We start from the raw sequence: 26,211 nt of genomic DNA, 5'->3' as shown, positions 1-26,211 counted from the left end.
TTGCTGGTGAGAATATGCTTAAGGTTGGCGCGTTGTCTGTGGGCGAGGACTGGCCTGCCTCCCAAGGTCTGTGAAAGTGAGGGATCATTATCCAGGATGGGTTGTAGATCACTGATGATGCGTTGGAGAGGTTTAAGCTGAGGACTGTAGGTGATGGCCAGTGGAGTTCTGTTGGTTTCTTTTTTGGGCCTGTCTTGTAGCAGGAGGTTTCTGGGTACACGTCTGGCTCTGTTGATTTGTTTCTTTATTTCCTTGTGTGGGTATCGTAGTTTTGAGAATGCTTGGTGAAGATCTTGTAGGTGTTGGTCTCTGTCTGAGGGGTTGGAGCAGATGCGGTTGTACCTCAGCGCTTGGCTGTAGACGATGGATCGTGTGGTGTGTCCGGGGTGGAAGCTGGAGGCATGAAGGTAGGCATAGCGGTTGGTGGGTTTTCGGTATAGGGTGGTGTTAACGTGGCCATCGCTTATTTGTACTGTGGTGTCTAGGAAGTGGACCTCCCGTGTAGATTGGTCCAGGCTGAGGTTGATGGTGGGGTGGAAGTTGTTGAAATCATGGTGGAATTCTTCCAGGGTCTCCTTCCCATGGGTCCAGATGATGAAGATGTCATCAATGTAGCGTAGGTAGAGAAGGGGCGTGAGTGGACGAGAGCTGAGGAAGCGTTGTTCCAGGTCAGCCATAAAAATGTTGGCATATTGTGGGGCCATGCGGGTGCCCATAGCGGTGCCACTGGTCTGGAGGTATATATTGTCACCAAATTTGAAATAATGTGCGTGAGGATAATGTCACAGAGCTCAGCCACAAGTTGTGCTGTGTCATCATCAGGATACTGTTCCTGATGTTACAGTTTCTCCTCCCTTGGTGTTCACACCTCAACTGCTAGCAGAGCACCTCACCCTCCTTGATTGAACTAACCTCGTTATCTCCATACTGATTTATATCTGCCTCTGGAAATTTCCATTACTTGCATCTGAAGAAGTGAGGTTCTTACCCACGAAAGCTTATGCTCCCAATACTTCTGTTAGTCTTAAAGGTGCCACAGGACCCTCTGTTGCTTTTTACAGATTCAGACTAACATGGCTACCCCTCTGATATTTAATGATTAAGTATTTAAAGATTTACTTCTTTTGTCAACTGGCTAACCCAAGAAGTTGAAACAACTATTGGCTTGTGAAGGTTTGTTCTTTGGACTGTAGCAAATTGTAGTGCAGATATTTGCATACTATGTAGTTACTTAAAACTGCTCTGCTGTTGTGAGTCAGCACCGGCATAGTTTCCCTGTACTTTTAAAGAAAAAATAGAGAAGAGAAGAAAAACAGAGGCATCCTTATCTTTGCATGCCCAGTGATCTGATCTGTTCCAGGACAAGGCACTACAAAAGAACAAATAGAAAATGTTTTAATCTTTGTATGTATGTGTCGTGTGGTATGCACACCCCATCCTCCTTTGGAACAGGGTGGGGTTGTGATACCACCATGGTTACAGTCTACCTGACAGTCTTTAGGCTGAAAGTGGCACGGTCCAGAGGTCAGAGACAATATGGCTGCCCTTGGAGTCAGGGCAGTGCAGCCTGGTGGCCAGTGTCAATTACAGCGGCCCTTGCATTCAGGGCAGCACGGCCTAGTGACCAGAATCAATTACAATGGCCCTTGCATTCAGGGCAGCACGGCCTAGTGACCAGAGTCAATTACAATGGCCCTTGCATTCAGGGCAGCGCGGCCTAGCGGCCAGAGTCCATTACAGTAGCCATTGTAGTCAGGGCAATGTGACCTATCAGCCAGTACCTGGATAGGGGGGCCCGGGTGCACCTGACTCCACCGGGCCCCAACAGTGGTGGAGTGGTCCACTACTGGGTCAGCAGGGAATCCCATCAAATCACGCAGCTGTCACTCAAGTAGGAGATACCACTCGTGCACCCACCCTGGGTCATTTCCTACTGTGCTTCCAGAAGCTGCAATCCCTGGGGCATCAGGGTCTCTGGGCTCCTCAGCATGGAGGATTCCCTGGGGCTCCTTTGGCCATAGACCTCCAGTCCGACTCTCAGGATCTCCAGGTCCCGCAGGCAAGGGATGTGACGGCTCTTCAGCTGGAGTCTCTGCCAAAAGTCCTTCCCCTCCACGGCATTCAGCCTAGAATGAGCTGGGCTGCTCCCTTTTATACTGAGGCAGCAGTTGGAGCATGCCCAGAATGGTCTGAGTGGTGGGACTCCCGTGCCCATAGCATGGGATTGACCCTCTCTTGTCCTGTGTGTGATATGCACACCCCGTCACAGTGTGTAAAAACATCTGTATGTGTCTGTGTAAGGGAGAGAGAGAACAAGCTGAATTGAAACTTTTATGACTCCTAAAATACTAAATCAGTTTTCTTCAAACTTGAATGCTTTTCTTTCCTCAGGGAGAACTATAAAACAAGCCAAGTTTGAAGTTTCTAGATGCAGACATTTTTGCAATAAGAAAGCGAAGAAACTCCATTTGGAACATATGGGGAACATCCCTGTCCCCTCACTATAATCAAAAAGCATTTGTAAGGATTTTACTCAAATGCTTTTGCGGGAAGATTGTGCACAGAGTATGCATTATGATGTCATTGGACTAACATAATACTTGAAATTCATCATGAATGAGTGCAATGTATCATTAACAAGGTAGAATCATGAATAGAACTGATCAAATCCATGTATACATAATTTTTTTTTGTCTTTTAAAGGCAAAAACCACATCACAGTTTTAGGAAAGTCTAACATTCCAAATAGTGGGTTTGTCCATTGACCTCAATAGATTTTGGATCAGGCTCAGAGTGCCGTAGCAGGTAGGAATACAGATTCCCAGTTACCAACCACGCATGTGCACTAATGTCTGAGATCACATATCAGTGGGAGGATGTTTAACAACATAACAGACTTGGGGCTTTTTTTGTAATAACACCAGAGTGTTAGCTCCTACTGTAATTTTGCTGTGATGGGGCAAGGAATTGCTCTAAATAGCTATGTTCTATCGGATGCTGTCTATCAGATTTGGCCATTTTTAGTGTAGTGATCTGGTCTCAAGTGATTGAATATGCCTTATTAAAACATTAAGCAGAGTGGTGATTTTGTAGACTACTGCTTAGGGAAAACTTCACTGACCAGGAAACTAAACTGGAATTGAGCCTTTTAGTCTTCAGAAAGATCTGGCTTGAGTGCTGATAAAGTGCAGCACCCATACATATGCCCTTGATTATTTTTCTCCAGCAAATTCTGGTCAAAAGAGAGGGCTAAGATTACCACTGCAGTGAAAGAAGTTAGAATAATTTTGGTTTAAATTGGTTTGGCAGGGCTTAGCAGAGTGGACCCCCTGGCAGTTGCTAGCCTCTCTTGACGTGACACATCAAAGAAGTCAGTAAGACACTAGCTGTTTCTGATAGCAGCATGACGCACCTTTGGAAGGTGACAGACTCAAAGCCACAGACCCAGGCTCCAACAGTGAAAGGCTGCGGGAGGCTTTGACGCACCACCCTATGGGACCTGCCGACTTTCAAGAAACAGAGCAATTTCTTTCACTTTTTCTCTTTTACCTGCTTGAATGCTGCTTTGTGAATGGCTGATATTAGGAAAATGATTGAGAACTGGAGACATTAGAGATAACAAAGACCTAATTGGGTCATCTTGGCTATTCCCCAGCCAGGGCAGCATTGTTCTCTGTGGTATATTCTTAAATGCTTTGTCCATCTAATTTTAAATGTCTTGCATGATGGAGCTTTCACCATTTCCTTTGGGAATTTTTCCATGATCTAACAGAGATCATCTTTAGGGAATCTTTCCTGATGTTCAGCCAAATTTTCTGTTGTTCACTTTCATCTAGTTATACCCATTATGTCATCCTAAACCAGAAGGACAAAAAAAACCACCCCAAAACTAAACCTTCTTCAGGTTTACACCCATCAGATTGTGTGGTGAAAGCAAGGAATGGGGAAACCCACAGGTGATGTAAATGTTTGTTTGGAACAACAAACATCGAATGTACATAATCAAAGAGTTTCCTGAGTTAGGTGGAAGATAACTTTGAGTCAGAAAGTAGAATATCCAACTAGAGAAGTAATCCTGGATTTAGTTCTTATCAATAATGGGGAACTTAATGAGATTGTGAAAATTAATAGGGGAGCTTGGTACCATGGACCATGAGCTACTTCAATTTAGCAGAGTAATTAATGGTTTTGCTGAGCAGTAGAGGGTTTTAGACTTCTGCAAGGTACATTTTGGAAAACTGCAAAATTAAGGTACTTATCCTGCAATGAACTCTGTGTGAGCCTTTGGGGGTCTGCCTGTGTAAAGCTCATTGTAGGATCAGGCCCCTAGTGAATAAGAAGTGGTAGAAAGGGATTTTAAGATCCACCAGTCTGGATGACCTAAATAAGGCTTAATATGTTACTTTCCAAAGAAAAAGAAATACCCAATGTACAGTGCCTTCATGAGGATACTCAGTCCGCTAAGACTTTTAAGTAAAAAGAAAAAGAGCAATTGCCCTAGTAATTTAATAATTAATAGTTATCTTAACATTGATAGAATGATACTCGTTTATGGTGTCAGAGTAATTAGCTAATGAACTTACCAAACCATTATTCATTATTTTTGAAAAGCTACGGAGAAATGGGAGGCACTAAAATAATGGAGAAATACAGCTGTGGTACAAGCCTTCAGAAAAAGAAAGAAGGGTGTTTCTGACAATAGCTGCCCAGTAAACCTAGTAAAACAATGGAACAAATATTAGGAAAAAAAATCACTAAACATCTAGAATGATATAATCTCTTCTGCTATCGGACGTGGAAGATATTTTCTTATGAAATATTGCCAGAAAGTAAAGATACTGACAAGTTGGATAGAGTACAGAAAAGAGTAACTGAAAGGAATAGGAGGCTGAAGGGCTTTAATTATGAGGAAAGATGAAAAGCTTTTGTTAATGTTTAATTTGTCTGACTAACAACTAGAGCTTTGTGGGGTGGGACATGATAACTGTCTGCCGATATGTGGCGTACACACCACAAATTATTTAGGGAGATACAAAGAGTTATTAATTAGGAGTATTGTGATAAAATAAAGAAAGGGAAATTCTAATTGATTATCAAGAAAACTTTCCTGACAGCAAGAGGTACAAGACTGTGGAATATTCTCCTAAGGGAAGTTGTGGAACCCATATTGCTCAGAACATTAAAAATTACACTGAGTTAAGCTCTAGACAAAATATGGTAGGGAACAGTCTTGTCTTACCAGAGGATGCACTAGGTGGCCTAATAGATATTTTTTTCTATATCCAATTTCTTTGAGTAAAGGATCCTGCATTATGTTTTCCCTCTAAGTTTTAACATTTAATTGAAGAAAGCAACCATGTTTGTGTGGCATGATTTGTTTTTTATAAACCCATGCTAGTTATTGCTTGAAGTTCCATCATCCTGTAGGTGTTTACAGATTATTTTCCTCTTTGAGAGTTGTTTGGTTATTTGAACAGTGATTTAAGTTAGGTTTTTCAGTGAATAATTACCAGGATTGTCCTTTCCTCTTTTTTGGGAAAGTTAGTGTCCTATTTGTGTCCCCCAATACTCAGGTGTTTCTCCAGTTTTCCTTGGCTTCGTAACAATATCAGTAGCTCAGTACATTTGTTAGCAAATAATTCATTTAGTAATCCGCGTTGCAGACCATCCAGACCCATTGAATTGGTATAGATCATTTTTTTTAAAAGCATTCTTAATTTTTTTCTTACTGTCTGTACACTTTTCATCTTTTTTCCTTGTTATTAAAAAAATGTTCAGTAGCTTTTTAGAATCATTGTCAATTTCCTGTCTCCCACTTCTCTTATTAATGAACCTATGGTATTTGTATTTGTTTTCCTCTGATATATTTGTAAATTGTTTCCCTTAATTTAAAAGGAGAAATGCTTTGGGGAAAAATATAAAAGACTGTTTTAAGAACCCAGGAAATTAGCAGGGTATATATGTAAAAAATGCAGAGATATAAGATTATAAAACACAATATTTGAAAATCAGGTTCTCCCTGATTGCCAGTGCTGAGTTCAGGGTTCTTCGTGTCCCATATTACAGCTGATAACATCACATGCCACAGATCTTGTCCTGTAAAGCAGCACGTAGACCAGAATTCTACTGAAGTCAGTGAGACTTCTCATGAGCGTAAGGTTTTTCTTTAGTTGCAGGATTGTGGCCTAACACAATAGTAGAAGTGTGGATCTCGGGGCTGTTTACATGTTCGTGACATGTTTAAGCCTGGTAGTGGAAATGCAGATCCATGAACTCAGAGCTTGGCAAGTAAAAAGTCATTTCGTTTATTTTTAAAATTAATTTCTCTGTTCTTTTTAACTCAACATATATGTTGTGTTAATGATTTGGGGGTCTCAGTTTGATTGATTTATTTATTTTAAGAAGGCATTTCAGTCCACCTTTAGCCAGAGTGCCTTCATGATAAAATTCCTTTTGAACTCCATTGTGAATATTCAGCCTTTCTTTTTTGTTTTGTTTTTTGTTTTTTGTTCTTTCTTTAGAAAATTCCCAATGCACTGTGGGCCAATCTGATCCAGGAGCGTCTGTCAAACGTGGACTGCATCAAACAAGTAAGAATTGCTCCTCGGAGGGCCAGTGGATAAGCACTTACACGACTCGCACACAGTAGTTAGCATTCCAAGTCCTGAGCAGAGGAGGGAATGGGGGCAAATCAACAGGGGCTCGGGAGCAGATTGCTTTCTTGAACATCCATGGAGGGAGTTTGGAGCTTTACTAACAGGATAAAGGGGAGGATGAGAGTATGCATATGCTAATCGTATAGCAGCGAGATGATCAAAGGCTGAACAAGCATAGCTTTGTTGATTGCCTGGGGCAACTGGCAGAGTTATAGTGGGCAAAACAGATAAACAGAAAATACATAAAAATCAATATATTGATTTCGATTTTTAACTCCCCTTGAAGGTGAGGGAAAAGAGCCCTAATGTTTATCAGTTCATTTCAATCTCCTCTGTTTCTCATCATATCTTTTTTCCCCCTCCATGCTAGGAAATGGTGTATTTGAACATACACTCTTCTAGGTAATAATTAATAAGTTCGTTATTAGGTTGCAGAAATGGGCAAGTGAATAGGCTTGAATATGCCCATGGGTGCAAGGAATTCTTTTCTGTGGGCTTTGCATAAATGTAAGTAGGGTGTCCTAAACTGGAACTTCTGAAGTAGATTAATACTGGGTAAACTAAGTGGTTTGAATCTGGACTAAAGGAAAGCCCAATGCCCTCTTGTGTATTTCCTTTAGATCAGCAGAAGCTGTTATGGTTTAATGAGTCAATAATCAGTCCATTATTAAGATTGTTAGAGCCATAACAGTCTGTTGGGTATAAACCCTCTTTCTAAGTTATGCCATAACACAGACTATGCAGTATATGGTGCACTTTTCTAAAATGAGTGTACAAACCACAGTCTACATTAGATTCATGCCGTCTGTGGTGTATCAGCTGAACTGTGCCTCAGTTTAACCACCTGCAGATGGCACTTCCTGCCATCACAGGGATGTTGAGGTTTGCCATTTAATAAAACCTTGTCCCTTTTTGACATCACTGCCTGGCTTGTTCATTGAGTAAAGCAAAGACAGCCACTAATGTTGGGATAATGTCTTATTGAAATACTGAAAAACCCTCTCCTAAAACAGCATTAACATCAGGGACAGGAGATAATTGCAGGTGCCAAAAATGTCATGTAGCCCATGCTTCCATAGTGTTTCCATGATTTGTACTGCATTATGCAATGTTCTGCAAATTCTAGGCTTTTGTTTTAAAAGGAAAAATAGAGGCCTTGTTTATTTTACAAAACCAACCACATTTAAACACCTGGGGCTAGAATATGATTATAACATATCATGGTCCCATCGTCACAGGTGAGACCAAACCATGGGTACCACATATTTGGGCCACTACCTTGTGCTTTAAGATAGTAGATTTTTGTGGCAGAGATGGTGTTAACTTTTCTATCTATTTTTGTTGCAAATATATAGCTATGACCATGTAAGTGGTATGGTACTGTCCTGTGGCAGAAAATGCTCTCCAGCCAAGCAACAGCTAAAGTGTGCGCGGTCCCATTGGTCACCCCATTACCACTATGAAGTCTGAATTTAAGTGTTTACATACAACCATTTAAATGGTAATGTGGAAATTAAAAAAAACAAAACAAAAAGGAAATCAAATGCAAAAAATGACATTAATGCACTCTGGTTACGTATTTGCAGTTCACAAAAGGCCACATGGTGGTACCATTAATTGCATTGTGCTGTATCTTATTCCTTAAGTAATTCCATTCAAATGTAAAGAGAAGGCATCAAAGGAATAAACAGAGCATAATCTGTAATTTCCTACGTGGGGAAAAATATTTAAGAAAGCACTTTTCAATCTAATGGATAAAGATATGACACAGTCCAATGACTGGAAGTTGAAGCTAGACAAATTCAGACTGGAAAGAAGGTGTATATTTTTAACAGTGAGGGTAATTAACCACTGGAACAATTTATCAAGGGTCGTTGTGAATTCTCCACGATTGGCAATTTTAAAATCAAGATTGGATGTTTTTCTAAAAGGTGTTCAAATGGAATTATTTTGGGGAAGTTCTATGGCCTGTTATATGAGGTCAGACTAGATCAGTGTTTCCCAAACTTGGGACGCCGCTTGTGTAGGGAAAGCCCCTGGCGGGCCGGGCTGGTTCATTTACCTGCCCCGTCCGCAGATCCGGCCGATCGCAGCTCCCACTGGCCGCGGTTCGCTGCTCCAGACCAATGGGAGCTGCTGAAAGCGACACGGGGGACCGAGGGACGTACTGGCCGCCGCTTTACTCCAGATTTATGCCAGTGTAACTCCCTTGAAATCAATGGGGTTACAGCTGCATAAAACTGGAGTAGCATAATGATGAATCAGGCCCCAGATATCTAAATTAAATCATCTATAATGAAAGTCACAACTTTATGAATTCAAGCTAAATCTAGATGTTATTTCCCCTTTGAACCCTCATGCTATAGTGATATGAGTCCAGGACAGAAAAAACTATGGAATAGCTTTTCAGTTCATTATGTATAAGACTTCCCCTCCCCCGTCTTTTTTTAAATGGCCCATTTTCTTTGCCTTTTAGAATGTCATGGCACACTCTCCAACTCTCAACCACTGGGAGATGTGAAACAATCATTCTGAATAGTTAGAAAGAAATTAGTAAAGAGATTGGGAAAAAAACCTAAATGTCTGGGAAGTGGTTGTCAGTTTTCCTGTACAAAATACTGTATGCCTTAATCCATAATTTATCTGTTCATTTTGAATTTGCAAAGTAGAATTAAACTTCTGCATTGCAAATCATTATGCTTGAATTATTTGGGTCTGCCTAGTTTCTCTTAGAGCTTTTTTTAAGATGATCTGCCTTTTTTTTTAATGGTGATAGATGTTTATCCCTTCAGGCCAAATATCTGGTGGTATTTACTGTATCTGCATAAATGGACTAAATACACTCTGGAATTAAGCCTTTCTGTGTAGCTGTAGAATGTGTTTAAAAACCCAACTATAGAGTACGTTTATATGGTATTTTGAATTAAATAATTTAACTGCTGAACTCAAGTGAAACCAATATTGTCAGCTGTGGGTATAATTGAAACTGAGCAGAATGGGGGAATAGAAACAACCAAAATTTTATATTGAGGTAGTGCTATGAGACTGTCAAATATCTGGCAATTCTATGGCAAGGAATGATTCAGTTTATTGTACGATTGTTGTCCCCACGATTGGATATGAACTTTTTAATATTTCTCTAGTTGAGTAAAATCAGCATGCTTATCATGTCACTTAATAATAGTGACGCAATTCTGACTTGGAAAGCAGGGAGTGTGATCTAATGGCTAGACCAGGAGACTGGGAGGTAAGACGCCTGATGGCTATAAAGTGCTAGATGGAACTGCTTGCTTGTTCTCAGAGGCCAAACCCATTGAAATAAAAATAATTACAAAACACAGCAAAGCCCAGAATGAAACCAGGAGTTCTGAGTGCTAGCCACTATACACACTGTCCTTTCATTATCAAAGAAAGGAGTGTCTATACTAGGTTTTAATTTTTACTCAGATTTGCTACCATAACTACCACTAGTGCAACTCCACTGGTGATGGAAGCGATGGGTTTGCTAGTGTAGACAAAGTTACAGGCTGCCACTAGCGTTTTAAAAAGCATGTTGTTTAACCATGGTCAATCAGACCTACTGAAATGATAGCTGCTGGTGCATTGTGTACACTAGTGCTTCCACTGTTGTCACCACTGTGGAGGTGATTGGTGGAAGAAATGGTGGGAAATTTTAGAGAAAGAGGGTGTATGCAGACAAGACCTTCAAAGCAGATTCTGTTTACTGGTGAATAATTCTTCAGTTTAGGAGTTTTTGAAAAACACCAGGGTATTTCTAAACCCGTTGTAATGTGCTCCCATCCCTCACAGAAATCATATTCTCTCTTGCTGAAGCACACGTTTTTAACAGATAAGTTTCTTACATGTTTATTGTGGTGCTATTAAGATAAGTGTTGACATTCTTCAATATGCAGACAAATTCCAATCTTCTCTACAGGTCCTGTTCACACTACACTTTTTTGCCCCATATTTTCCACAGTTGCTAATGCTGTTTAAGCTCCACTGGTGGTGGCAAAGATCGGCGCTTGAGTCAAGAAAAGGCACTTCCAGCTGCTGACTTTTAAGCATGTAGACCTGCTCCGAGTAGGACATCATGACGCTTAAAATGCCAGCAACTGCCTGGAACCCTGTCACTCCCATTGTTGTTACTGCCGGTAGAACCGAACCAGTGCTTGCAGTGATGGGACATTTGGGGCAATAAAAACTTACAGACATCTCCAAAAAAGCCAAGTTGAGCAAAAAGGGAGTGCTTGCTACTAGTTCAGTTAGATGTGAATAAGTTCACTGAGCTCTAGAAAGAATGTATAATGGTGCTGTAATCAACAGCCACTACATGTAAGGCTGTCCTCTTCTTGTGCATGCTTAATTTCCATATGAAAGAGGATCCGTGCATTTTTATTACTCTTTTTAAGTGAAATCTAATACAATTAATACTGTGGACTGTAGATTTTTGAATTCTTTGTCTAGATTTATGGTATATTGCTCATAACACAAGTCAGTATTTTATACTGAAAATGTTACTAGATTGTAGGAGCGGTGTGCTGGACCATAGTACCACCAGCTGTTTGTTTTATTTCTCCTTGTGGTGTCATTGGGCTGGCATTAATTGCACAGCTTTCATCCCACTGACAGTAGGAATACAGAATTTTTTGTGCCATTGTTTTGACACTCACAGGTTTATAGATGTCACAGGCATCCTCTAAGGAGTACAATTTTATTGATCAACAGCTCTGCTGAGACTGTGTGTTGTGTGTTGCTCTAATACAAATGTAGTTAGGACTGCAAGGGATCAGGCGGGTAGGTCTTACAGCATACACAGAAAACTTATTGCAAGCATTATGTTAGAACCAGGGACTTGTGAAGCTGATATGAGGATGTTTCATCTTATAGGGTTAGTACATGGTGTCTAAAGCTCCACTGGCTATTACCTAATTCTTGGTGCTGTTGGGATGTAATGTTGTGGAATGAATTTATAGAACTGGAGAAGTCTAGTGTAGAGGTTGCTAGGTGGCGAATCTGCACCCTTAGGAATGGCTGTCTGAGAGAGGGGCAGTTGAACCTTATGCACCAGTCTCAAGATCATTTGGGAACTAAGCCTTTGCCAGTGATTAACTTGAGTAATTGGAGTATTTCACTTGTTGAAACTAAGCAGTTCAGAAGACTGGAAGAGGCTTTCATTGATGCGAAAGAAAAGATTGCTGGTGTTTGGGTGTAAAAAGTGATGAACTCACACTTGCATTGGCTACAGGATCTTTCTTTGGTTGTTGTTTGGTGGATGAGATCATGTAATCAGTGGGCCAAATCCTGCCTCCAGTTTCATCTGTGCAACCCCATGCAAGTTGATAGTGTACTGTGTTAGACAAGTGTAACGGAGGGGAGAATTTGGCCCATTAACGTCAATTTATTTGTCTACACAGGACACGGCTTCTTATTCAGTACTGAAGCTACCAAAATGCTTTTTATGTGGGAAAAGAGTTTCCTTTCCAATAAAGAGATTGACAAAGTGTGACCTCTTCCAACCTTTAGTCCTCCTTGTGACAGGTTGCCCCCTCCCCCACCTGATGTACAGGAGTGCCACTGAGTCTGCCTGTTCCACGAGCCTGGGCTTCCTTACACTGCCCTGCTGAACCAGGCCCTCAAGCCTCCTCCAGCCCACACACAGGTAGGGACACACCCAGCTGCAGAAAGACACAGACACTGAAATCAGCTCTGCATGGGAAGGCTTCCGCTAAGGAATTGCCCAGCACTCAAGTACACACCCCCTCTGAACTGTAAACCCAAAATTGTATCGTCTTGCTCTGCACAAAGAACTGTACAGCGTAAGCTCATAAAATTCACCCCCCCCTCAATGTGGAGGAAGATCTGCACAGCTTTTTGCCCCCCCAGTTATGAATTCCACAAACTGGTTTTAGAAAAAACAAAACCAAGTTTATTAGATTTTAAAAAGATAGATTTTAAGTGATAAGGGATCGCAAACAGATCAAAGCAGATTACTGAGCAAATAAAACAAACACACAAACTAAGCTTTAATACACGAAAGAAACTGGTTACAGGTAGTAATTTCTCATCCTAAATGTTGTTTTAGGCATTTCTTTCATAGGCCAGACACCTTTTCTAGCCTGGGCTCAGCTCTTCTTCCCCCCGCCCCCCATTTCGTCGTTGTTTCTAAGACGTTTTCAGCAGTCATCCTGGGCAGGGATTCCGTGAAGAATGAACCCTGATTAACTCACTTTCCTGCCTTAAGTAGGATTTACATACGGCGGGGTTTACTTTGTTTTTCAGTGGGATTCCCACTCCCCTTAGTGGAAAATACTGGTATTCTATGATGGAGTCCAGTACCAGGTGACATGATCACGTGACCCTGCAGTGTCAAAGCAGCCATGAGTCAAAGGCCATTTGTAGCATTCCAGGAAGCTTCTCAGGAAGGTGGGAGATATCTTCAAAGTCCTATTGTTTTCCCTAATGGCCCATCCAGACTGACTGCATTCTGTCTTCTGGGCGTTCCCCAGGTACAAACACTTTTATAATTGATACATAGTCAATATTCCTAACTTCAGATACAGAAATGATACATGCATAAAAATAGGATAATCATATTCAGCAAATCATAATCTTTCCAATGATATCTCACAAGACCCATCTTGCATAAAACACATCTTAGTTATGCCATATTCATATCATAACAATATCTCTATGAAGACTATGGAGTGTAGTGTCACACTCCTAATACCAACAAATTGCAGGAATCAGCTTGTCAGTAGATACTTTCACATATACTGCCTTCCGCATAGTGATTATTGTGGCATCTTTGCTAGGTGTGTCCTCCCCTGATTCCCTTTGCTCTTGTTCCCCCTAGTTCATAGGAATGGAGAAAGAGGATGGGCACAGTACAGAATAAAGGATGGGCACAGTAAATAAAGGAGTAGATCACTGCAGAAAATATTGTGCAATGCAAGCTTATAGAGATAGCATCAAAAGGCCTGAGACAGTACATTGTATTTGCAAGAGGTAGCTCCAGTCATGGGAGAGTTTCAGTCGACAAAGGTCATGCAGCCTACATCAGTCTCGATGCTCCAATTCTTGTAAGAATTATTATGTCACCTTTAAGTCTGTCTGCTTATCTCAGTATTTATTCTGCACTCCTTGCCCCGGTATCTGACAGTCTTAGAGAACGACTTGGGTCCACAGTGGACTTTAATCATTGATAATTTTTTGTTGTTTGGTTACCTCTCCTTTCTTTGGATGGCATATAATTTTTTTTAAAAATCTGAATGTTGTGGGAAAACAGTGGTGAAGACATAAGCAGAACATAGCAGAATATACATTTTGTTCTGAAGGCAGCAAGATTGGTGATCTTTCTAATCTTTTGTGAAAGTGAATGCCAAAGCTGTAGGCCTGTGGCTGAGAATTCTTTCTCAAGTCTAATGTGACTGAGTGTTGATTTTCTTCATTTCTTCACTCTTTGCCTTGTTCTAACCCAATCTGTGTCAATAGCTTTCTATTTCTGTAATAAGTTTTGAGGATGCTCAGGCCAAACAGTAACAAAAGAAAGCCGAGTATCAGTGTAACTATTATTTGGGTGGAAGGTGTCAGTCACTGATAGGTTGATAGCAATACTGCACTGCAGCAAAGGACACCCATGTTTGAGAAATGACCTTGGGTTTCTTCCGCTCCAGATTCCTTGAATTTGAAGGAGTGAGGTGATATCCGTACAAATACCTCATTGCTGCTGATTTACACAGTGAGGTAGGTGTCCAAGGAGGACTTTACCTGATCTTAAGGCAAGAGCTGAATGCCGCCTTTATCACTGTCTTGAAGTTGGAGGGGATTTGAGGGGCCAGTTGTGGGGAGTAGATGATGGCCCCAGAATGAAGCATTATGGAATCCTCAGGACCTAGCTTTTATTCATGGCTAGACGTGAGGATATGCTGTCTATGCTTGGATTGCCTGGAGGTTATTGTTATCGAGAAGAGAAAATTGATGATTTCATAAAGAAACATATTCTTATCAAGTGAAGTTACTAATTACGCTTTAATGATAGTCAGGAGGGCAGAAAAGACCAGTGTTTGCATAAAGCATGATAGGCATATTTTAAGTCAGGTCTTGCTCTGCTGTATGTTGCTACCTCTTGCTTAGTTCCCAAGCCACACTCCCTTTTTACTGTCTTTTTTTTTTTTTTTTTTTTTATCTGTGACATCTGCTTGGAGCTTGTCCCTCCTGTGATACCATACTACTTGCAGCTGTTCAGACCTCCAGCTCTGAGCTGTGCATGGGGTGCCCTGAGCATACGGCCTTTTTGATGTGTGATAAAACAGAACCAAGCCACTGGGGGTATGGAGAGGGAATGCATCAGAATATCAATAAACCTGCTCTGAACAAAGCTGCAACTCTGTGGTAGAATAGACATTTCACTGAAGTGTCAAGTAGATGGATAATGTATTCTAATTAGGGACTACTGGTACCTCGGAATTCAGAGACCTTGGAAATAAGATCCAAAAGGCTAACTATTTATATAGGGTTTATTTATTATGTATTTGTTTAGTGCCTTAAAATATATTTGTTATAAGCAGCTATTCCCTGAGCTATGATTTCTTACTTGAACTTTTAGCCATTAAATTGTATGCTATCTGCTTTAAGGGACTTTGGCATATGTATAATTGTATGTGACTCTTATAAAGTGTGTTGCATCTTGTTAAAAAGATCATCCTCTATCTCTTGTTCATAGCCGAGTATTTGCTTTTGAGCTGTAATGCTTCTAAACTGCCCCGGCACCAGAAATCTTGTAATATGTTGTTTAGTTTAGATTCCAAAGAATATGGAACGGAGCTAGGGGGTCAGGTCCTCAACTGGTGAGAATTGGCATAGCTGTATTGATGTCAGAGATGCTATGCTTATTTACACCATCCTAGGATCTGGCCCACAGTGGGTACAGGACTCCGTTTCACATGTATGGCTGAGCAGAGCGCATTTCCAATACAATGCCTAGGTTCCTAACACACTGATAAAACACGGTGGAACCTATTTCTGTTCTCTCTTCTCTGTAACTCTCAAGGGAAAAATTGATTTTTTAGCACCTGTGTGACCTTATTCAGTAGTTCATCCTAATTTGATAAAGCAAACACTGGGAGTGGCAAAAATGGCTTGCAGTTATTGGAGTCTTCTTTTAATTGCCCTCAGATAACTGCAGGATGGCATGTTAGTGATATCGGGCTAATTAGGGAATTTTAAGTAGTCTACTCTATTTTCTTGTGTAATTGGAATGCCCTGATTTCCTCCTACAAAAATCACTGAGTTATGTTTCCCTGAAATAATTCTAAAATCTTTGTACCCCATAGTGATAGAGCTCAGATTTATCTGGGAGATGATGATGGTTGCTAGCTAATGCAATACAGTATTAAACTGTCTTTTTTTCATACAAAGATATGTTCTTTCAGCTTCCTTAGCACTTCAGAGAGTTGTTGGGAGTCCAGTGACAAGGACTTGTTCAGCTAAACAACTAACAAAGAGAAATTGAGACAAAGTTTAGCAGATTTAGACTCTGGAGCCATAAGAGAGGTAGATTTCAGATACTGCATCACATAGAAATTGAGTAATGCTGCAGCACTTCTGTGGTATTTCATAGATCTGTAAATGCTGCTTTTTTTAAGATGTTCAGTCCAACACTTATCTGGCTATAACAAGGACTTAAGGGAGCAAAAGGATTTTCTTTCTTTCTTTTGCTCTGTTGCTTCATTAGCTCTGGGAAGTAGGGTTCCATTACTATGAGTTTTCCTGTATAATTTAAGAAAATAATGAAAGAGTGCATATTTTCCTTCAGTGCTCATTGCTCTTTAGATTTGTTTAGTTTCTCTTTTTTTTAATCCATGGTGTGGCTTGGTATTCTTTTGAATATTTCAAAATTGTAGAAATAGTGGTGGGTTTGTGCTGTTCGGGGGTATTTTGGCCTTTTGTTTTGTTTTTCAAGAAAGAAGACATTTGTTTGTATCCTTTGAGGGGTTTTTAGATTAAAACTTTAAAAATAAATCATTAGTAGAATATGTAAGTGTCCATTTTATTGTGGTGATGTTATTAGTGCATGTTGCTTTCAGACACATTCAACACTGGAAATGGTCAGTTTCTTTTCTCCCAAACATCCACAGTAGAACACATCTTATGCTCTAGTTCATTGAGATGTTTTTTTCCTGCTGGATGAAATTCATTTTTGGTACTGAGGACCCAAACAAGATCTCATGCTGAGGCAAAATTTTATGTGTGCAGGCAAAGGGGCATCACATCTGTATTGTGGATGGGGTGGACTGCCCTCTGCAGAAAGCTGGAATAACTACTTTAGAGGGACTGCATTGCAACACCATGGTCTGCCTGCAGTTTGGGATGTGTAAATGGTATATCTCCTTAATGCCTGTTTAATGGTTCACATCAAATCTGATTTCTTGGGCTTTGGGTGGGTGTGGGTGTGAGTTTTACCCTAAATAAGGGAGAAGAGATGATATTGTAGCTAAAGCACAGGACAAGAAGTGAAGAGATCTGGTTCCTGTTACCTCCTCTGATTCCCAGTCTGAACTTGAGCAAGTCACTTCACTGCTCTGTTCCTCAGTTTCCCTGTCTGGCAAATGGGGATAATAATCTGACCTGTCTGGTTTCACTGTCCAAGCTGAGTGTTTCTCATGTACCAAAAACTTCAATAAATGTAATAATTTTTTTAAATTATCCAAAATTAGGGAAAAAGTTAATCACATAAATAATCTAAAATATGGCAAAATATAAATAAATTTGGATACATTCATTTGCATTTAGCAAGTCTCCAGCTCACTGCAACTAAACTTTATGTATCCTATAGAAATGTTAAGAGATCAGCTTTCTAGAAAAAGAGGAACCACCAGTCAATAAGAACTATGCATTTAGGGCCAGACCTTTGCCCATGCTATGCTTTGCCCATTGTACAACTCTACCGGCATAAAGGGGTCATAAAGCTGCCCTAAGATGACATCTGAAGATTCCCCCAGCAAAGAGGAATTCCAGACTGGTTTACAACTAGTCTGTTCTAACCTCACCCCCAACTAGGGGTTACGCCGGGGCAGTGCGCTTGGAAAGAACATGGTATACTCCAAATATCCCCATCTGGCATTTACCATAAACTAGAGCAGCGCTGAGGCTGCTCTGACACATGCAGAGGATGAACTGGCCCCCAGCTGCCTCTCCACCTTCTCGTGTCCTGTGTTGAGCATATCTCCGTCAGATCCAAGGATCCAGGCTTTATCCAGATAAATATTCAGGAGGTAAAAACTTGATGTAACTAGCAATATTACCAAAAACTCAATCCTGGGGGAGGTGTGTGTGTGTGTGCTATGTCCTTAAATCCCATTGACTAGAATGGAATGAGAATCAAGTGCTCTTGACACCTTACAGAATTGGGTCTCCAATGATCTGTAGATTGTAATTAAATCTTCTCGACACTCAAAAATCTCAAAAGTGCCCAGTACTGAAACTACCGAGCTTTCAAAACATTAAACTACCCTCCTCTCATTGCATGTGATTATGATATTCCATAGAGGAGCTCAGTGTGGAAGAGTCTTCATCAGTCATTCATTTCAGAGGTTTGTATGGATTGTACTAAACAATTTCTTGGAAGAGTACTCTGAATATGTTTTAGGGTCAGTATAAGATTATGATCCTAAATCTCTTCTAAAAAAAATTTCATAGGTTGAACTTGTCCACTAGGAAAGAATGAAATGAGGTTACAATTGTTTTTGTATGAGCAGGTGAGATAACTCAGTGTTTCAAAGAGGTAGAAGGAGATTCAAATGTTAACTGATGTTTTAGTCTGGGAAATGGGTACATTTTCTGGAAATATTTGGGAAGCCCTGGTCTAAATGCATGACTTATTCCTGATTTACACTGATATGAGATCAGAATCAGATAGTCTGTGTTCAACAAATGGGATTTTTAGTCCTAGGATTTAATTGTTAAGATTCCCTCGGTTTAGATCAATAATTCTTTCATGTTTTTTGTGCAATAGGGTTGGATTTTGGAAGGTTTTCCTGAAAACCGGGATCAAGCATGGATGCTGCAGTCAGCTGGCATCACTCCGAGACATGTTGGTAAGAAAGACAAGATTGTTTGTGTGCCAGCGGTGAAAGCCATTAGTGACCTAAACAAAAACACCTTGAAATGTTAAAACCAGTATTTCTTAAATGCGTATAACATGCCCAAGATATCAGAGCAAATCAGAAACAGTCACTGGACTGGAGGAAATGGCTAAATGGGGCCCAGGCCCTCCAAAACTTTGGGGCAGTCTGTTGAACTATTTACTTAGATGAACCTTTGTCTTCTTACCACTTCAGAGCCCACTACCTTCCTCTAGTCCAGCAAATTCAAGCCTCTTCTAGCAAGTGACTGCAAACAGCTGTGCCTCTCTGCCTCACCAGTGAGTCCAAACCTCCTCTGACCTCAGGACCCAAATCTCAAGGATTCTACTTTAATTGATCCCTGGGAGCAAAAAGGATCTAAAAGAGCCCCCAAGCATTCCCTCTGTATGATAAAATAATAAATACAATTTACTCAATACACACAAATGAAATGGATACATCCAGGCCTTAAGCCTGACCTTTCATGCCGCAGGTGGAATCTTGTGTAAGTCAAAGCAAAGATAATTCTATAGTGGCAGGGCCTTGAAGGACAAGACCCTTGCACCTGCCCTCCCCACCTTAGGACTGTCTGCATTTCCAAGTCATTATTAGATAGGGACCTATCCAAAATGCATGAGAAAAATGAAAATTGGGGTGGGGGTGGGGCAGGTGAAAATGATTTAAAAACTGCACAGCTCAAGTGTGAGTAATAAACCACCCCCAGTTGTAGTCAGCAGGGACAGGATAATTTGCTACTTTGGATTTGATTTGTACACAATTCCGCTGTTAGTAAAGGAATTCAGAATCACTGTGATAGTGTTCAGAAATATATATATATATTGGATAGTACTTGTATGTAGTGCATGTGTTTTAAATGGTCATTTCTGAAGGTAGCTAACAATATTGAAGGTCAAATTCTTCCCTCAATTTGTATCTGTATAACCAAGAACAAAACAGCACCCTTAATTAGAATATAAATGATGAAGAACCTTGCAAGATTGAATGCACATGCCTAAATTATTGAATTTAATAAGTAAATGACCATAAAAGAAGCAAGATTATTGTATCACAGAATATACTAAATTGAGCTATGTATTTATCACAAAATATATTTCTTCCTAAAAGTGCCATCTGACTGATAGTTTTGGCCAAAATTTCCCCCCAAAATCAAATGTTCATAGGTAAAATACAGGGAAATAAGGAAAAATATTACAAATGGGGAAGATGGCTAGATGTACATGAACTGCATCGATCCATCCTTACTTGCAGAGCGCACTTGGAAGCATCTCCAAGAAATGAAATCAGTAACTAACTGAAAATGCATTTCTATTCTGTTTCTTCTATGCTTAGTTGTGCTGTATGCTCCAGACATGGTGCTTATTGAGAGGAACCTTGGGAAAAGGATTGATCCATCCACGAAAGGTGTAGTATGCTTTTGTTACTGATCCCTTCTAGGAGAACGTTTTTATGTCAACCCAAGAGACACTGAAGTGTTGATGCTTTTAAAGTTGATTTGTAATGCTGTCCCTTTACGATGTGAGTAGGCAATGTAATTCTGAATCAGATTTATTTTAATTTGTTTTAAATTCAAAGTGTATCGTTTTCTGCACCAATTTAGTGGGGAATGTATTTTTTTGTGGCAAGCAGTACTGCTCTATTACAACACAGGTCACCCTAATGTGTGTAGTCATACCATAAGAATTTTACTATTTATCATGGCATCTTTGATAGACTTTGAATGTTTGCCTCTCCATAAAAGGCAGTAACACCTTTGGATAACCTCCACTGTGTGTGATGCCAAGTAGGAGAGCCAACAGGAAATGGCAATGTTGCAGATGGCACACGTTGGGTATTCCACAGGAACCCATGTCAATTGTTTTAGGAGTAGCATTGGGAAGGACATGCTGAATTAAAGAGATGGCTTTTATTGGCTTTTCTACAGAGGCCTTGGTTAAAGTTGAGGGTAGGAGCCAGGAAATCTAAGTCTTGTTCCCAGCTCTGCCACAGACTTCTTGTGTAACCGTGGGCAACCATTCTGTGCCGTCTCCCCATTTGGAAAACAGGGATAATACCCTACCTTACAGCTGTGCTATAGGAATCAATATTTTAATGCTTAAAAAGTGTTTAGAGATCATTAGGTGGAAGGTGCTAGGGAAGTGCAAAGTATTATTCTTATTCTTAATTAAAGGATTGATGGTACCAGATAGGCATAGATCTGTTCTGGAGATCCCCGTGTGTAGTGGTAGCAGGCACACTGCTGCACCCGACTAAGGGACACAAACATACCTACCCCCCACTGTCACATGGCTGGCTAGTTCTCTCTGCCACTATCTGTCTTCCTTGTGGAGCTATACGGTAGTAGTTAGGAAGGAATCACTGTGCTTCCCCTCTCCTTATGCCCCAACCTAAGGTCTTGCTACAATCTAGACCTTGATTATGGTGAGGAACCTTTTTGCAAGCTGAACAAGTTCTATCAAATTCTTTTTCCTACTGGGTCCTAATTACTGTTTAACTTCTAGAGGTGTACCATACCACCTTTGACTGGCCAAGCGACCCTCTGGTGCAACAGCGTTTGGTGGAGGCGGAAGGCATATCTGAACAGGAAACAGCAAAGCACCTGCTGGAATATCATAGAAACTTTCCCAGAGTTTTCCAGATCTATCAGCAAATATTAAAATCGATCAATGCCGACCAACCTTGTGCAGACGTCTTCTCCCAGGGTAAATATCGATTGTATACAGTTGGAAGGAAATTTGATAGCTGACAAATTCTCATCTGAAAGAGTGATTCCCAACATTTAGAGACAACTGTGCCAAGTTATAGGACTAAGATCTCACCTGTATCAGTCAATGTTGACTTGTCTCTAATTTGATTGTGTTCCCTGTGGCCTGCTGAGCTTGGGCTGTTCCAGACAGCTTCTTTGCTGGTTAGAACAGGCATGGTTGAATGGGAGGTCATCTTGATTCTGCAACCCTTACTCACAATGAAAAGCACTTCCTCATAAGAGTGGTCCCATTGGGGACGCAATGTGAGTAAGGGTTACAGAATCATTTCCTAAGTGATGGAGAAGCCTAGAACTGCAGTTATAAAAGCCTGCAGTATCAATATTGGTATACATACTGGAACCACTGCTAGTCTCCTGTACAGGTACTACCTGCACAAGTCTATTAACAAGTAGTAGTAGTTCAAGGCGGGTTGTATTTCATTATATACAAGTTGCCTGCACTGAAAGGTTTGCTACGTGGTAATCCTTTGTTTGCTTTTGTTCAACTTTGATGCATTCTGATGTTGCATGTTGATTCTTCATGGAAAAAAATGAGGAAACTGTCGGGAAGACCAAGTGATAATGTACTTTGTATCTGTCAGCCTGTTGATGGTCTATTATAGCCCTGTAATTTTGCATCTCAAAAAGGTCTTTTTTAATGACAAGAGCTGCACTTTTAAGATAAACAACTAGGAAGTTTATATTCGGAATTTACACATTAATTACCTCTAAATTACTTAATTAAATTTAAAAGTTCATATCATAATTCATAAAGAATTCATGCCTTGAATTGTAAATAAAAATGTGAGTGCCTGAATATTAATTATTATTAATTAATAATGTAGTGAGATAAATTGAAAATTGGAATGAAAAAAAAATCCTCTCTAGATCTTTTTCTGCAGTGCATCAAGCAGCCAGATATTTTTTTAAGGAATAATTAGATGTGGAGACTGTCTGGGGGATCATTACTCCTAATTAACTTGGTTATTTACTGCAAATTAAGCATCATTTGTAAGCAGGGTGGTTTGCCAGTAATGTTTGTGCTTTTGGATACCCTGGTTGTGGAAAGTGCTTAGAATAACTAGAGCCCTCCTTGGTTAGCTGACATTTGTTTTTGGATAAATTATATGATAGATTATGATTTTCAAGATTTGTATGTTTAATTTGTATGTTTAATGACAGATGTGGGTGAGAAAGGGAGTCAAGAAATTGCAACTTGATTAGATTTTTTGGAACTGAGGGTCTGATTCTGATCCCTCGCCAATTAAACACTAGTGCAACTCCAATGACTTAATTGGAATTGCTCCTGATTTACTCTGGTGTGAGATCAGACTCATATCCAATATATTCAAAGATCTCAGCTGTACAGCATTCACCATGGTTTGGGAGCAAGGAATGTATCCCATGCACTTGCAGTATGATTCAAGTGCTCCTTAGCAACTACTCCCAGTTCAGGAGCTAGAAATGTCAGAACTGGAATGTGCTATTCTGTCTTTTTTCGACAGTAGGAGGTACAAGGATCTGGAAATCAGACACAAAGGGGGATTGTGACAGGGTCGGTAGCTCACCGCTGTGGCGCCTCCTCCTGGCCGCTTCGGGGAATTAGTTTTGCGCCAGTAGAGCGCCCTCTTTGGGTGGCGTTCCGTCTGTCGTCTCGCCTCTGTGGGGTGCACGGTCTGGTGTTGCTCCCGACGTCGGCGTCCTCTTCTGGAGCACTGCCCTCCGGCAGTGTCCCTCTGTCCAACCACACCCCCTTCCGGGGGGGGGGTAAACAACAGCCCCACACCTTCAAGTCCGATCCTCTCCGTCTAGGATCCGGTGTGGTTCTGACCGGCCGCTCCCTGCGGCCCGTGGCTGTGCGTGGGGTAGCACAGCAAACAAAGGGGGAAAAAGGGGGGGGGGGACTCAGGCCCGCCCACTACTCTGAGTCCCGGTCCAGAGGCCCTCGAGTGACAGTCTCACTGTCCTCCTTCTCCTTACTCCTCTGACTATCCCTCTGGACCGCTTCCCCCAACAGCCCTTCACTACGCTAGGCCTCCTCCTCCCAGGCCTGCCGCCTAGCAGGCTATGGAGTAGGGCCTTCTCCCACTCTCTGGCTGGACTGGCCTGCACTGCGCTGTCCGAGGTGCTGGCCTCCCAGCTCTGGAGACAGACCTTCCCCTCTGAAGGCCTGGGACAGACTGACTGCTCCTGCTCTGGGCAGTCTCTTATATGGCTGAGGCGGGCCCTGATTGGCTGGCCCCAATCTGTGTTCTGATTGGCCCTCTGTAAGCCCTTCCCTGATTGGTTGGGCGGCTGCGCAGGCGCCTAGACCTGCTGTAGCCCACCCTCTCTGAGTGTGGGCAATCGCCCCACCACACACCCTCCCCCTTAAGAACCTTCCCGGGGGGGGGGTATCCTAGTCGGCCTAAGGTTCAGGAGCTCGGAACTTAGCCTTTATCCCACAGTGTCTCGGCTTACCGGCTCACAGTCCAGAAACATAGCCCTTGTCACGGAAATTAGTCTTTGCTACCAGGCAACCCGGCTTATCCGCTGCCTCAGCGGGGGGATCCCACCGAAACACGCTGAGGCTTACCAGGTCCGACGTACCAGTCTGTCGATTCCCTGAAGCTGTCTCTTATCCGTTCAGCTGTCGGAGTGTCCCACGGGTCCCCTGATTCTCCACGGGTCTCGTGGTCCACCGCCTCGGCTGGTCCCTCCCACAGTGAGGCTCCCTCTCGACCTGGAGAAGTCACAGTCCCTAGCGGTTCCAGGAGTGTGGGCTGGTCCTCCACCGGGGCTTCCCGCAAAGGTTCTTCTCCCACGACCGTCTGCCTAGGCTGGGGTATGCTCCCTCTTTTCACGCTCTCCGTGCATTTGGGACACACCCCGTACGACCGTGACGGATCCTCTGCCGTCAGGGCTGACTGTCTAGGACCTCGGCAGTTGGATGGGGGCTTGGCTGCCCCCTCGCAGACCACCCCCTTCGCTACAGATACCCCTCCCTGATCCGATTCTTCGCCCTCCTCCCCTAGCCTGGAGAAGAAATCGGCATTAGTATGGGCCTTACCCGGTCGGTGGAGCACCTGGAAGTCGTAAGGCTGAAGGGCGAGGTACCACCGCATAATTCTAGCATTTGTGTCTTTCATGCTGTGGATCCATCGCAAAGGGGCGTGATCTGTGATTAATTTAAAACTATTCCCTAGCAGATAGTAACGGAGGGCGTCGATAGCCCACCGCACCGCCAGGGCCTCTTTCTCTATTGTTGAGAAGTGTCTTTCTCGGGGGAACAGCTTCCGACTCAAATACAGTACGGGGTGTTCCTCCCCGTCTACTTCCTGGGAGAGTACTGCACCTAGGCCGACTTCTGAAGCGTCTGTTTGTAGAATAAACTCCTTCGTGAAGTCGGGGTGCCGTAGTACTGGTTCTTGAGTGAGCCGTTCCTTGAGCGTGTTAAAGGCTCGCTCGCACTGCGTAGTCCACTGTACCTGTCGAGGCTGGGAGTTCTTCGTTAGGTCTGACAGGGGGGCGGCTATAGATGCAAAGTCTGGTACGAAACGACGATAGTACCCAGCTAATCCCAAGAACTGACGCACTTGTTTCTTCGTCGTGGGGGTGGGTACATCTCTGAGGGCTTGTACCTTGCTAATCAGGGGTGTTAGTTTCCCCCCTCCTACTGTGTATCCCAGGTAGGTCACTTCTTCTTGGCCTAAGTGACATTTCGCCGGGTTAGCTGTCAGGCCGGCCGCTCTGAGGGCTTGTAGCACTGCTGCCAGGTGGTGTAAATGGCTCTCCCAGTCAAGGCTATAAACCACGATATCGTCGATGTACGCCGCCGCGTATTGGTCGTGGGGCTGGAGTACCTTGTTCATCAGACGTTGGAACGTGGCTGCTGCTCCGTGCAAGCCGAACGGCATGGTTACGAACTGGAAGAGGCCGAAGGGCGTAGGGAAGGCCGTCTTCGCTCGGGAGTTTGGCGTCAGTGGGATCTGCCAATATCCTTTAGTTAAATCTAAAGTTGACAGGTACTTGGCTCCTCCGAGGCGCTCTAACAGTTCATCCACTCTCGGCATTGGATAGGCATCAAAACGAGAGATAGCGTTGACCTTTCTGAAGTCTATGCAAAACCGGGTCGCCCCATCTGGCTTCGGTACTAAGACGATAGGGCTTCGCCACTCGCTCGTCGATTCTTCTACCACTCCCATCTCCAACATCGTCTCCACCTCCCGCCGGACGGTGTCCCACATTTTCTTGGGTAACGGTCGATGGTTGTCCGTCACTCTCTTCCCGGGGTCTGTGGCAATATGATGACTCATTAGGGTCGTCCGGCCCGGGCGGGCCGATAAGACATCTGAAAACTTCTCCAGCATCTGTTGCAGTTGCCCTCTCTGTCTGGGGTCGAGGCCTGACCCCACCACAGCCGGTCCGGGGTCGGGAAGATCTCCTGCTAGGGGTCCAAGTTCCGACTCTGGGGTGGACGGGCCGATGAACATGGCTTCCCGGGCCTTCCAGGCCTTTAGGAGATTAATATGGTAAATACGGGTCTCTTTGCGTCGACCAGGCAGTCTGACCTCGTAATCGACTGGTCCCACTCGTCGGATCACTTCGTAGGGACCCTGCCATTTGGCCAGGAGCTTCGACTCGGACGAGGGCAGCAGCAGCAACACCCTATCGCCTGGGGCGAACT

General features: G+C 42.5%; 1 protein-coding gene across 13 annotated transcripts in view; it reads left to right on the top strand.

Annotated features, from left to right (window-relative positions):
- The window catches only part of AK8 (adenylate kinase 8), a 128,041-nt gene that overhangs the window by 30,362 nt on the left and 71,468 nt on the right, over positions 1 to 26,211 (top strand). For 11 of the 13 annotated variants that reach the window (XM_065571954.1, XM_065571950.1, XM_065571952.1 and 8 more), the window contains 4 exons: positions 6,522 to 6,590; positions 18,673 to 18,754; positions 20,132 to 20,203; positions 21,301 to 21,501. In XM_065571954.1, coding sequence (XP_065428026.1) covers positions 6,522 to 6,590; positions 18,673 to 18,754; positions 20,132 to 20,203; positions 21,301 to 21,501 — 424 coding nt within the window. Of the gene's footprint in view, positions 1 to 6,521; positions 6,591 to 17,493; positions 17,933 to 18,672; positions 18,755 to 19,001; positions 19,081 to 20,131; positions 20,204 to 21,300; positions 21,502 to 26,211 lie in introns of those variants that run through there. The other 2 variants (XM_065571961.1, XM_065571962.1) reach the window with 2 other exon arrangements.

This window comes from Chrysemys picta, chromosome 18 (assembly GCF_011386835.1).
Source record: "Chrysemys picta bellii isolate R12L10 chromosome 18, ASM1138683v2, whole genome shotgun sequence".
In the NCBI taxonomy this organism is placed as follows: domain Eukaryota; kingdom Metazoa; phylum Chordata; order Testudines; family Emydidae; genus Chrysemys; species Chrysemys picta.
This window is presented reverse-complemented; position numbering and strand designations above follow the sequence as displayed.